This window comes from Cryptomeria japonica, chromosome 6, assembly GCF_030272615.1.
Source record: "Cryptomeria japonica chromosome 6, Sugi_1.0, whole genome shotgun sequence".
Lineage (NCBI taxonomy): Eukaryota > Viridiplantae > Streptophyta > Pinopsida > Cupressales > Cupressaceae > Cryptomeria > Cryptomeria japonica.
The window spans coordinates 201,864,056-201,878,212 of NC_081410.1; the positions used below are offsets into that span (position 1 = coordinate 201,864,056).

A 14,157-nucleotide genomic window follows, 5' to 3' on the forward strand; every position below is an offset into this window, starting at 1 on the left:
ACCAATTTTGGGTAGTTGGATTTATTATGCCTCTTGAATGTATATGCCCCTATTTGTGCTATATATAAAATACTCAACTCTCTTCTCTATTAATCAAAAAGAGTAATGTGATTGATAATCATATTCTTTTGCATTTTATCTTTAAAGTTCTTTGTTTTTATGATTCTCTCTCCATTTTTTTATGTTGATCTTTAATCATTTGTTGACTAGAGTGTGTGTGATCTACGATCAAGATCAGATCTTGACCACAATTCTCATCTCTCATAGAATCTAACATGGTATCAAAGTATGTTTGTTTGGTATAGTTCATTTTGTAGTCCTAAGTATCGATAGATTTGAGATTAATCTAAGACTAATTTTTTTCTCAAAAACCCAATATGCTCTTCTCTTACATCCTTACATGATTTGGAGAATCATAGTAATTTAGAGGAAAGATAAGCATGTATATACTCTAGTTTGCATATACATGTTCTTGTGAAAAAAATGGTTGTAGCTTTTTAATAATCATGAAGTTTTATTCAGCTATTCTATAGCATCTAAAAGGCTTGGGAAAGAAACTTTTGTTTTCATTTAACCAAAGTTGGAGATCAAAAGACCCAATTCCAAAAAAGGGGTTTGAGAGTGGTTCTAGAAGGAAGCTAATATTTAGGATCACTTTCAACCTAAACAAACATTTCCATCATACTCTTAAAGCTTGAAAAAAAAAAATTTAAATTAAAAAAAAATCAAATTATCAATTTTGGAAAAACTAACCTCTCAGAAAAATTTTCCCCTTGTGCAACACAACTCAGTATACATTACAATTGTATGCATTTTTTTTATTAAAAAATTAAAAAATATAGGCAAGCCATAGCAACACCCAAAGGTGCAACAACCTAGCAATAAGGGTGCACTATCAAGGATTGAAATATAAGAACCTCCTAGGAAAGCCTTGCTGCCCCCCGCCACTAGTGAAGACTACTGCACATCTCCACTTAGCCCAAAGAGCCACCTCGGTGCTTTTGTGGATATTGGGCCACCCCTACCCCACCTAAGTGGTGATTAAACACTACCATCACCTTAGCACAACTTTTGCATTACCACCACCTACAATTTCACTAAATATAATGGCATTATTAACAATCTTGCTAAGTAAGAAGCTCTCTAAACTCATGCATTTTCCATTTTGGGTAATAGCTAAATTTATCAATTTATATTTTTAAGTAATTGCTTCTGGATTCGATTGTGTAAGCCATTTTTTATCATCGACGTTTCGAATCACACTCTGTGATTCATCACCGGGAGGATGAACACAAAAACCAAGGAGATGAAAGAATCACAGAGTGTGATTCGAAACGTCGATGATAAAAAATGGCTTACACAATCGAATCCAAAAGCAATTACTAAATATTAATATGGATTGTGGAAATCGGATAGCTCTAAATTATAATTTGATTTGGTGGTTCATCCAAAGTTGGGTATTTTTTGCCAAAGATAATGGTGACATCATCATAAAGTAGGTAGATTTTTCTTGAGTTTTCTATCCAGTCTCCATTGGATTTTTTGTTTTTATAGTCAAACCTTATGAGGCTCATTCTTAGTTGTACAAAGGTGCTTTTTGATGTAATTTTTTTATTTGGGTAGAATTTCATGCTCTACATAGTAGTGTAATTTTTTCATTTGATGCTCTATCTTTTCAAAAAATGAAGATTCTTACAACATTTAGTGCATAGATCTTGTTTTGAGACCTCTTTGGATCCATAATTTGTGCAAATGGAAGCCTTTTTACATCTTACTTATTTCAAAATTTATATTTTTTATGTACTTTATGTTTGTGCTCTCAAAATTTGATTTCATATTATATTTGAGTTGTAGTTTCAATGTTTTGGCTATTTTGAGCCCTATAAGAATCTAAATATTTGATTTTTGCATTGTAAATTGGACTAATTATAAAGTGGGAGCATCGTAATTTTTTGTGAGGGTCATTTTAGTAACTAGTGAAAATAGGGGGAGGGGGGTTGTCTTGTGTGCTTGATTTTTGTACCTTTTTTTTTGCACAATAATCTACTTTATAACATAAATGGATTAATCAACAGTTCATATCCTAACATCATATAATTATATTGAATGAAAATTAAAAATGATAATTTATTTCAAAAAGAAAGGGTTGTACAAAATTACGATAAGAATTGAAATAGAACCAATAATAGATGTAGAAAAGATAAAATGGTTCAATAAATGCAATAAAGTCTTTAGTACTCTATGCATGTCAGTGTCTCTTGACTTTTTCATATTGAATCTACCACTACACGAAATGGAGTGTGGACTACATTAGAAAACCTCTTTGTTAAGCAATATGAGTTAAGGGGTCATCAATTGGAGAATGAACTCATAAGGTTAAATCCTACAAATTTTGATACTCTACAGGACTTCTTCACAAAATTGAAAACCATTAGATAGCAATTGTAATAGGATGAAATTAAGAAGAAAGATAAACAACTAATTTTGGGTAATTTGTTAAGCATAGTCTTAACTATTCTATATTTGTTTGTACATTTTATACCATGAAATAAGCCATAAATGTCATCTAAAAAGTGACTTTTCTAGATGAATTTGATGCAGAACTCACATGGGAGCAAGATAAAATGTTCCAAATTGGTTTAATTAAACCCTTAAAGTCACATTCCTTGTCTATAAATCGAGGCACAAAAAATAAAATTGTTATGGCAAATAAGATAAGAAAAAAAAGAATCAGGGAGAGAAGAAGAAACATCATAAACCTGCAAAATACAACTAATAAGACCTCTTCATCAAAACGAGAACAACCTAAGAAGGAAAGATCAAGTTTTGTTACTGTAAGAGTCTTGACAATGGTTAACTTAAGTGTTTAAAGAAACAAATTAATCACCTAAAACATTCTTGAAAAGAACAATATAAAGGTATTTGACTCTATCAAAGAAGGTTCGTTAGAAGGGTTTAATAAGGACATAGAGAAAAGTAAGGGGAAGGAAAAGTAAAAGGTCCTAATTTATGTTGCCTCACAACTTGACACATGGATCATTTGCTTGGGTTCTTCACACCACATGGCTTCATCACAAGATGGTTGTACCTACTTAGAGCCATGTTTCACATCTCTCTTACTAATGGGTGATGACAATCCTATTCAAGTGTATAGGAGAGGCTATATTGTTGTAGATGAAATATTTTTTATGAAAATATTTATTTTTTATCCTTGTCAACTTCTCTCTTGTGGGTTGATTAGATATCTCATATATGATTTAGCAAGAAAGTGGAGTTCATACTAGATATAGTGGTAATCAATGAAATGCACAATGGTTCTATAGTTCTCATGGGAAAGGTAGATCATTAGTCTAGACTATATCAATTATCTTGTTTTATTCTAGACTCTTCAATACTATTGCTCTCTTATAGATGAGGTGAGTCATTTGTGGCATTTGCAGTTTGGTCACTTAACTACTTGCAACACCTCAATTAATAAGACGTGGTTTTAGAGTATCCTTTTATTTAATTCTCTGATGGAGTTTTTAAAGGATGTATTCTTGGTAAGCTTCTTGAGAATAAATATGATAAAAGAAAAGCCTAGAGGGCTACATAGCTACTAGAGTTAATACATAGTGACTTGATGGGACCATTTCCACATCCATTTTTCAACATGGCTTGATATTTCTTGTCATTATTACTTATCTTTCTAGATACAGTTTGGTTTATTTTATCAAATAGACGTTCAATTTATTTGGTTCTTTTCAAGAATTAGAAAACCTTGTCGAGAACTAATCCAAGAATTTAATTTATCCATATAAATTATGGGGTAAATATATTAACTATCAACTTGACCTTGAAAATTTATTGACTTGCAGCACATAGTTCCATATAGTGCTTAGTAGAATGGTCACAAAATGCAAGAAGAGGTCCTTGAAGGAAAAAGAAAATTGTATGATACACTCCAAATCATTGGTACCTAAACACTGGGTAAAAGCCATCAATTATGCATGTTACATCTAGAATTGACTTCCTCACAAATTTGTGAAGGTGATAACTCTCGTTCATGCTTGGACTAGTCAAAAATCCATAATTAATCACTTTCAAATGTTTGGTTCTCTTGCATGGGTCTACATATTAATAGAGAAACATAAGGCTATATATTGGTATAGAAATAATATAGGCTTCTCCATTACACCACTCATGAGTTGTTTGTTGAGAGGAGTATTCATTTTGGGGAGATCTATTCCCTTTCTTTTCCTACCACTTCTCAATAAACTATCACATTGGATATATTACATCATTATAAGTTTTTTAGAGGATCATAATCATAATGAGGATGTTAGTCAAGGTTTGTTGTTGAGCCAAAAGATCAACCTGTTAATGCCTAATACAAATGCCAGAGATAAACAAACTACAGGAGGCGATTAAGTCATGTCACAAATCCTCGAGGGTAGTGCTAAACAACCGAGGAGATGAAGGGTGCACACCTTCCAACAATCCCCCCTAGCATGATCGAGGGATTTGTACCTGTGACCTAAGCTATGATACCATTCGCAATCAAAATAACATCAATTAGGTCGGGCTAATTAGATGTAACATGTACGATCAATATAGTCGGCCCAAAAATAATCTTCAATGCAATGCGAAAGGAAAAATGAAACATGTGATAGTTTCTACAAATTGCTCTACCTTTAAGTTATCAAGCATATTTAGATTGCATAGCTCAAGTTTGAGACGATCAAATTGGCATGCCATGGGCATTGCTAATTTTGATGCATTCCCAAGAGTTGTAAACATGTAAATTCAAATATATAAGATTTAATCTTTGTCAAACTTTACATTTCATAAAGATATCAAATATCAAGCTACAAAAATATTAATTTTGTTCATAGTGTATAGTTAAGGTGACAAAAGAATGTATTCCTAGCAATTATAGTGGCCTCTACCTTTAACGGAAGAAAGAAATATTTGGCGTATGATGTGCCCAATCTATTACCATGTAGTCCTTAAAGTATGTCAGCATATGATCCCAACGACCCATTGTTTGAAAAGCATCAAAACATCTCAAATTGTTATATCCAACTTTCTTAAGATACCTTTATATTCATAGTTGGCAAAATCTGACTACTAAAACTTTGTAAACCCAACACTTGTGACTTGGCAAACACTCAAAAAAAAAAACTCTACAACTCAAGAAATTGCTTAAAGTTTTTTAAACACTTATTTTTTACAAAATTCAATGATAAAATGTATCCTACAAGTCCATGAATAAGAACCAAAGTGTTTTCTATTAAATTTGATTTATTTGAATACAAATTGAGTAACAAATTGCATCATGATACGAAATTTTAATATAATAAATATCTAACAACTCTTATGAATTTATGATGATTACCTTTGAAAATCATCATAATTCATAAATTACATAGTACAAAATACAACATTTTACATATTTGTCTTATCTAATCTAGTGAACATTTTGGGAGAGTTGAGCTTCTAGTACTTAGAAATTGTTGTCACTCCTCACTCAATATAAAAGGTTGTGTTTGTGGTTCTAGCTCAATCTCCATCCCGGTAGTAGATGGCAATGACATCTCCTACATCATCAATGTCATCTAATCATATAGAACCAATTGCACACGCATCCTTTGATGCTTGCCTTTCAAAAGCAATAATCTCATCTTTAACAAACAATGGTGGGTATTCATCCCGCCCTATCCAATCGAATCAAGATCAATGTCATCCAAATCAATGAGCTCCTCTTATTTACTCTCTTCCCTTCTTGTGCAAAGTCAAAGGTTGTATTGGGCAAAGACAAGGTTATTGAGACAATTTTGAGTTATTTTGTTCATCTTCTTTCTATTGATAGCCTCAAACAAACTCTAATTGTGCTTGTAATTGGATGCACTACAAGATTGGCAAAAAATATGAAAGGCTAGCCTTTAAAGATTTGGGGTATTTGCAATTCAATCTACCCACCAAAAAGCTACAACATAAAATATTAAAGAGATAATAAGAAAACCATATTTTATCAAATTATCAATAGCTAATTTTTTATATAATTATAACTTATAAAATGCATACAATGTAAGGACTCAAATTTTCGTTACCTAGTGACTGAGTGGTTCTTCCTTAGATAGTTAGTTCCAAATAAAAGAGCATACTCCTATTAGTGCTATAATTTTGCAATTCTTGAATAATGAGGTCTTTATCTCAACATGGAGTATCATCCTCTAAATGCATGTCACGAGGCCCTCCATTAGGATCTAAATGTACTAAGGTTGAAATAGTACCCTGCTACATGGATGAGTTGATGAAGTTGATTGTTCCAACTGATCAATCATCGCCTAAATGGGATCAAGCTTATCCCCCTTGTAATAGTTTCAAGTGGGCTCTTTGACACTATCAATGCCCTCATAATGCACCCCATTGGGTTTTGATCCCAATCTATCATACAGAACTTTAGCCAAGGGCTCTAACACTTAAAATTTACAAATACGAAAAAAATATTAAAGTTACAAATTTATAATGAAAAACTAAAATTTTAATAAATAAAAATATTCAATTTGAATTTAAAATTGAAATTTTGAGATTAATTTCATGATCTCAGTAACTCTTTATGCAAAAATAATATCAATGACTATCCTTGGCACCCGCTCTCCTTCAATCTTTTTTGAATATGATGAGTCTAGCCATGTTTGACTCACAAACATTGGTTTCAAGAAAGTCAACAAACCACTGATGTTTTGCAACATAAAAAAAATCATTGCAAACTAATCACACTACCTCTTTCTCTTTGATGTGATCCGTCGTCCAATTAAGAACACAAGGGTGATTGAAAAAAAAAATTGTTGTGCTTCTTACATCATCCACAACAAATCTCACCCAATTAAGTTTGTCTATGTCCTCTGAAAAAAAGGTCAAGGCAATATGTTGCACAAGAGATTCAAAACAATGACTCATGCCTCTATTTAAACAATCTCACACCCACCGCATATGGTGTTGCATTGCTAATTATGATTTGAATTGCATTCTCTACGCCCACCTCCATGACACCTTCCTCCAACATTAAACTCAATGTTTCTACAATTTTGTTCCAATCAAAGACATCCACCGATTTAAGAAAAAACACCTCGCCATTTGAAGCACCCAAAAAGTTGTTAATGGTGCACTTTTTCTTGTTTGCCCACCTAAATGAAAGAATAGTGCAGCCACACTTGCATTATTTCTTCTGATGTTCTTCCACTAATTAACTTTGCCTCCTCAATTGCATTCATGACCAACCTCTCACTTAAGTCTTTCCAAAAAGGTGTCTTGTAGCATTTCTTTTACTACTACCAATATAGTTACCAAACTCCTGCAGTTCGACCCAACCGTTATCCCACCCTCGCTCCCCTAATCACTACCCCCAATCATATAGGGCTGGGCCGCCTTATTGGGTCGGTTCCAAATCAAATATCTATTCGTACGGATCAAGTCTCCCTCCTATATTCGTTTGGATTAAGTAAATCCGAAGTCCCAATAAACCACATTAAGGGGAAAGTTGTTGAAATGCCAAAGTCGACACATACCTAATATGCTTGTTCATACACCTCCCTCTTCCACCTTGTACCTACCAAATGCTCCAAGTATGTTTCCAAGCACAAAAAGCTATGCGGTGTGCATGTAGATGGTAGTGCTCTACTTGAAGTAAATGAAATAGATGTTGTGTGCTTCATATATGTAGACCATGAAAGGATCATGTCATGCCTTCACATGTCATATCTTAATCTATTTATGTCATACCTTGACGTCTAGGTGTATGTTGCTATGGTCACTCTTGTTTTATCCCTTTATAATTTTTTCTCTTCTATTAATGCAAAGTGAGTATTTGTCTCTCTTTTTATCTCTTTTGTGGTGTAGATACAATGCTTAGCATCATGAAGAGTAATGTCTGCAAGATGGTATTTGAGGTGACTTACAACTCCATGATATAAGTTTTGGTATCTTATGCAAATAATTGTCTCAAGGGTCAATCCTTGGACAGCGTATTTCCAAACAAGATCTCTAGCTCCAACAAGACGAGTGCCTGTAACTAACATCAATTGGGTTGGCCTTGAGCTTGAACTTGATCCAAAAGCCTCTCTATTTGCTATTGTAGCTAACCTACAAATACAAAATGAAAACACAACATTTTAGTATTTCAAAAAAAAAAGAAACACCTAGATTCAACATAAATTACTAAAATTTAGCATAAATTTAGCCTAAAATAAGTTTAAATTAACATAAAATAGTTTAAAACAATATAATGTAATCATTTTATCCCCAAAGAAAGGTTAAAATTAGAAAAATAACTTGTATATAAAAATAATAATGAATTTATTTTAAAAATTAAAAAATGGTGATGTATCCAAATTTTTGGAAGTAGATTTGAAAAAATACTATCTTAGTTTTAGGAAATTATGAATTGTTTTTATCCAACATACTAAATTTTAGCTGCTTAAATGAATTAAAATGCTTGTACCTAAAAAAAAAACTATTAACCTACACTTGAAATTCTTCAAATTTGCCAAAAAGTCCTTCCAATCTTCTCACAAGGATGCAAGAGCATTGTGTGCAAACTGAGAGAGGTATTTTTAAAGGGCAAAATACCAGATTTTTACAACATATTTTTGCCATATGATTAGCAAGCAACAAAAAAAATGGCTATGGTTCTCGCTTAGGCAATAGCTTCAGTTCCCACTCCCTCAACCATTTTGAACAAGAATCATGTCGCCCTTGCTTCGATTCTCTGCTAGTGTTCTTGTCGCGCATGTGGGCTTTGCCCCTCTTTCACCTTTTCATGTGCAGTCGTCTGCGGGAGTTTCTCACGTTGCCCGATTCACTAATCTAGCTAATGGAGTGGGTGCCCCTTCTCCTACGCCTATGGGGGCTTGTGTGGGTTCTCCCGCCTCTCAAGCTGGTGCACCTCCTCTCGCCCCGTGGTTGTGGGTGGGTCTACTATTGTTGGTGGTCAGGCCATAGACTCAATCGTTGGATTATGAGTGTCTCCCCCGTCCGTCCTATATGCTTCTCAACTGATCACTTAGCTACTAATTGTTCTCTCTTGCTCCGTAGAGTTATTGCGACTTGGTGGAAAGATGCGAATGAAGATCATTTGACTGTCGATACTTCTAATTCTAATGACTCTTCACATGCTAATGATGACTCCTATTGAGATGAGGTGGTGCCTCTTACTATTGTTGTGGCCTTTGTTGCCCCCCTTGGATCCTACTAGTGTGAACTCCTCTATCTTTGATGTTTTTACTCATGTTGCTTCTAAATGCAGCAACAATTTGCTCCTGGTGATTTGCAATAACAGACTACTCCAAGTGTTGTTTTGCAGCAATAGTATGCTCCAAGTGTTGATAGACACTTTGAGGGGTTTTCCATGCTTGATCCCTCTTGCAATGAGGTTCCTAATAATAGTATCGCCTCGACTATTGTTTGTCGTAGGCGAAAAGGTAAGTCTTCCCCGACCCCCCGCCCCCCACCCCCAACTCTTTTGTGTCGAGTTGTGGGTGATCCTTCCCTCTTGAGTTGGGATCCTAGCTTTCTACTATTGTGTTGTTGATGATTTGGTAGGCCTTTTAATAGTGGTTTTTTAAACTGTTGTTAATGGCTTGTTCAGCCTAAGCTTATATAAGGTCAGCACCCTTGTTTTGTTGCCTCTTCTTTTATACTGCCTACAAGCTGTTTGTATATAGGGTCAGCACCCTTGTATTGCTGCTTTTAATAATCAAAAACAGCACATTTTGGCCACTTTTTAGACCTGACTTGCACCAACCCACCATTCAGCAAGTTTTTTGTATGGACTCACCGAGTTTCTAGCAAGTACTCATAAATACAGTGGTTACATATAAGGTTTGTTTAGAGTTTCATATGGAGCATGAGAGAGTTTGTGGATGCCCCAACACTTTTTTCTTTGTTTCCCCTGTGAAATCTTTTTTCCCTTTTAAGCAGACATTTTTTTTTCCAAAATGAAAAAAGGGGGATGCATCATTGGTTTTCCTAGAAGATGGGATGGCCCAGGGATGTCCCCTGTTGTCCCCATGTCCCCAGAATGACAGTGAGGATGGGTACATCGAGCTAGAAGGTGAGGTATATCCAAGTGTCTCGTTGGTTGTAAGCTAAGGCAATAAAGCACAAGAATTTGAGCCATATGCTTTATCTTTTATGAGTTCTAATCCTTGGGATCCATCTTTTTTTAACTATATTCATATATTTGCATGACAATTCTAATGCCCCAGATAGAAAGAATGACTTAGTGGAGCAGTTAATAGTTTAGATGCATCTGATCATGAAAATAAATCGTGTCAATACTCATCTTTGATCTACACAATTGGGATGGCCCGGGGATGTCCCCTGTTGTCCCCATGTCCCCAGGATGACAGTGAGGATGGGTGCATCAGGATAGAAGGTGAGGCATATCCAAGTGTATAATTGGTTGTAAGCTAAGGCAATAAAGCACAAGAATTTGAACTATTTGCTTTATCTTTAAATGTTCTAATCCTTGGGATCCATCTTTTTTTAACTATATAAATATATTTACATGACAAATCTAATGACCCGGATAGAAAGATTGACGTAGTGGAGCAATTAATAGTTTAGATGCATCTGATCAAGAAAATAAATCATGTTGATGCTCATCTTAGATCTGCACAATTGGTTCTATGATGTAATCTTCGGACATCCAGCTGGCTAGTTGCTGCTCTAAGTCAGCCAAAACAGGTAAAAGATGGGATGAACAGCAACAAAAAGCATCATTTACTGATTATAATTTTGTACTGTAGTGAAAAGAAAATATGATATCATGCAGAGATCTAGAAATTAAAGAATTTGTAGGCATCTAGATTCACTTGATTCATTGAAGAAAGTATATCACAAGTAACAACTTCCAAAATGCTGGCAAGATATCATCATCTGTAGAATAGTGCATAATCCTTAGTGAATCCCCCAAAGCCTGCCTGCCCTACATATCAATGCACCTGCAGCTAAACGCTCATGACATCTACTAAAGCAGTCATTCACTCAGAACATTTGGGTAAGAAAAGACATTCTATGAACTGAAAACAACTCAAGCTTTGAATGAATGCCAGGAACTCACACTAAAAATCAGTGTTCAATGTTCATTTAAGTTTACTCTAAATTCTCATATTTAAAATGCTACACCAATAAGGCCTTGTTAATTACTTTGTTTAAAATGTCTGTCTATGAACTTTGCAGCAGAGGAGGGGTATTTCTTCCGGATAAGTCCAATCAAACATTTTTTATAAGAAAAGTCTTCACGTTGTCCATTCTTCCGTATAATAAACAAGCAACGGGTGGACCCAAATTGTGGGTGCTGTCCAACCTGCAAACAGTTGAGATGAATTTTTTTTGTCAAATATTAATTGAAGTAAACATTTCTATCATCTAAATTTTCCAACCTCTACCATACTAATATACATCAAAGCACCAATTATAAAATCCATGCTAAAGAGCCACTTTACTGGGCGCAAGATGAAGAATCCTTCAATATTACTTGAAAGTCATATCCGCATGCACTTTTGAGTTTCATAAAGCTATATAGCAAGCTAAGTCTATGTGATTTCAGATTTTATGCAATCTGGAACAGTGCAAAATGGAGTAAAACTCCTGAAACAATGTGGAAAGATCCCTAAGATGCTTCTACTTTAAGAAGAAAACTCTTAATGTTCCTAGCCTAATAGGAAAACAAATTTGATATGAGAAAGCAAAGACAATATTAGATATCACACTACCTGTTCAGTAGCTTCTTTATTATTTAAATAATACCAATGTCAACTGTATGTAAAACCTTCAACCTATATAAGTCTTCTATGTTCCCAAAATGTACGTGTCCTAGCCTAAGCCAAGGCAAAAAATGATCCTATTCTAGTAAGGCATTAAATAGATAATGTCCGAGTGCTCACAATAATATTCTAGATAAGGTTAACATTGGCTTGCTCATGTTGGACAAAAGCAAATTGGATATAAGATTGAAAAACAATATTAGAAATTGTTCAACCTGTTCTGTAGCTTATGTGTAACTTTTAGAATATTGACATCCATTGTGAGCAAATAATCATTTAATAGAGTCTGATGATACTGGAACAAACCAGTTAAACCATACTATCATACATTCTGAATCCAGGGATTGCAAACAAACTATTATTTTTTAGAATCCAATACGCTGTGGAACACATGGTGAGTAATAGAGGTTATTTTATCTTGGTTGAACTTAATTCAATTAGGATAAGCTGGTTGTTGATGTCTTAAGGTTATGTTAATATAGTCATGTCGTCTTTTATGATTATCCTAATGAATGGCAATCTGTTTATATCAACCACATGGTATCATGATCCCATCTGATTTGAGTGTGCAGACAAACAGAAATCAGAGATGGCAAACACTGTAGAAAAAGGATAAAGGGGTTCATAAGTGGAGGCAATAGAGTCAACCCTGCAGAAGTGGCATTTGGAAAGAGAAGTGACTTCCAGATCAGCATCTGAACGCCTGGAGTAAGAATGATGATACAAACCCAGATAAACCAGTTAAAAATTAATGGTCAGAGGAGTGCAGCAGTGGAAAAACAGATAAACGAAAGTAAGCTCAGGGTTTGGAAAAGAAAAGAATTGATGCAAAGAACAGCCGACATAAAAAAGGAGGAATCAGGATCATTTTATTGTGGGTAGTGGCATCAAGGAAACCAGGGATCAAATCAGATTTAATAAAAGGATAGCTGACTGATTTAAAAAGAGGATGAATTTGGGATTTAGGGGAAGGTTCCAGCAAAAATATTACAGCACCACTAATAGGAAAGGAAATCAGATTTACAAAGATGCTGAATTTAATCCTTCAGGGGATGTGGTAGGTGGCTAGGAAAGACACAAGGAAAATTAGATCCAAGGAAGAATAATGGTGAGTAATTCAAGCTGTCAAACAGAATCTAGCAATAGGCAGAAAAACCATTCCATATTAAATCAGAGTATTTAATAGGGCAGTAAACAGGGAGTGAAGAAAATGCTAGATTTAATGCAGTCAGAATTCTTGGTAAGAGGGCAGTGCAGGTAAGGAGAATAAATCAGACAGCAGATGCTGAGGAAGGAATTGGACGCAGCTAAACTGGCTCCAAAACGAGGTTATAAAACTCGTGTTATTGACTTTCGAAAAATTAAAGTTGCAACTAATTCTGCTAATCACGATCAACGATCTGTAATTTTTGAAAAATTTCGTGTTAGACTTTTCCTGTTATTGACGTGTGGTTTTGGAGCCAGTTTAGCTGCGGCCGAAGGAATTAGCCAGTTGACTAACCAGAAGACAGAACATGGTCCAAAAGAAGGGCTGAATAAATTATGGGAAAAGAATTCCAAACAAGGGAATAATGATTACCACGTCATACCTTAACTCCTGCTCTCAAGCATAAGGTTTAGCTGTGATATCCCTGATTTAAACCTGTGATTGGAATGAGTCTAGTTATGCATGATGCATCTCTTGTTTGAATTTGGATTTTCTAAAGTGTGTCTTTGTTCTAAAATTTAGAAGATCTTCTGATAATTTTATGTTACTGATTCAATTTCCTCTTTAAAAGAGTATTCTGTGTTAAGCCTGAAAGTCTAGCTTGTGGAGTATTCTAACCAATTGCTGGAAATTCACTCTTGGAGTAATATACAATTGACTTGACTTCTAAAGGTTGATCATGACCTTGCAGCTCCTTGGCTATTCTTTCTTAGGCCCTACATAATTACTCTCATCCCAACCAGCTAATTACCAACATGCGTGAATGATTGGGCAAATAGAACACATTTTGAGTGAGTAACCCATACTGCTGGATGCACTTGTGGTAGTCTTGTCATACAAAATGGAACAAAAAGGAAATACAATCGTTAATTATCATGTGTGGTTGCGACAGTTCAGTGCTGTTATAATATAATATAATTGTTGGTTATAGTATTGTCAATTGATGAGTTCTCTCCGTTTATTTTTGTGTCCTCCATGTTGTTGGGTTACAATATGGATTCAAGTTCTTGCCATTTAATTGATGGGAATTGAAATCCTTGCATTGGAATTTTAGACAGTTATGACTTGCCTTCTAAAGGCTGATTATGACTTTCTGTTCCTTGTTCTTCTTGCTTACGCCTTATATGTTCACTCTCA

The 14,157-nt window shown here is 34.7% G+C and overlaps 1 protein-coding gene across 1 annotated transcript in view; it reads right to left on the reverse strand.

Moving 5' to 3' along the window:
- Positions 1-11,103: 11,103 nt before the first annotated feature.
- The window catches only part of LOC131069855 (protein DCL homolog, chloroplastic), a 44,785-nt gene continuing 41,731 nt past the window's right edge, over positions 11,104-14,157 (reverse strand). Inside the window, exon 3 of the mRNA XM_058005435.2 lies at positions 11,104-11,353. Coding sequence (XP_057861418.2) covers positions 11,186-11,353 — 168 coding nt within the window. The 3' untranslated portion in view covers positions 11,104-11,185. The remainder of the gene's footprint in view (positions 11,354-14,157) is intronic.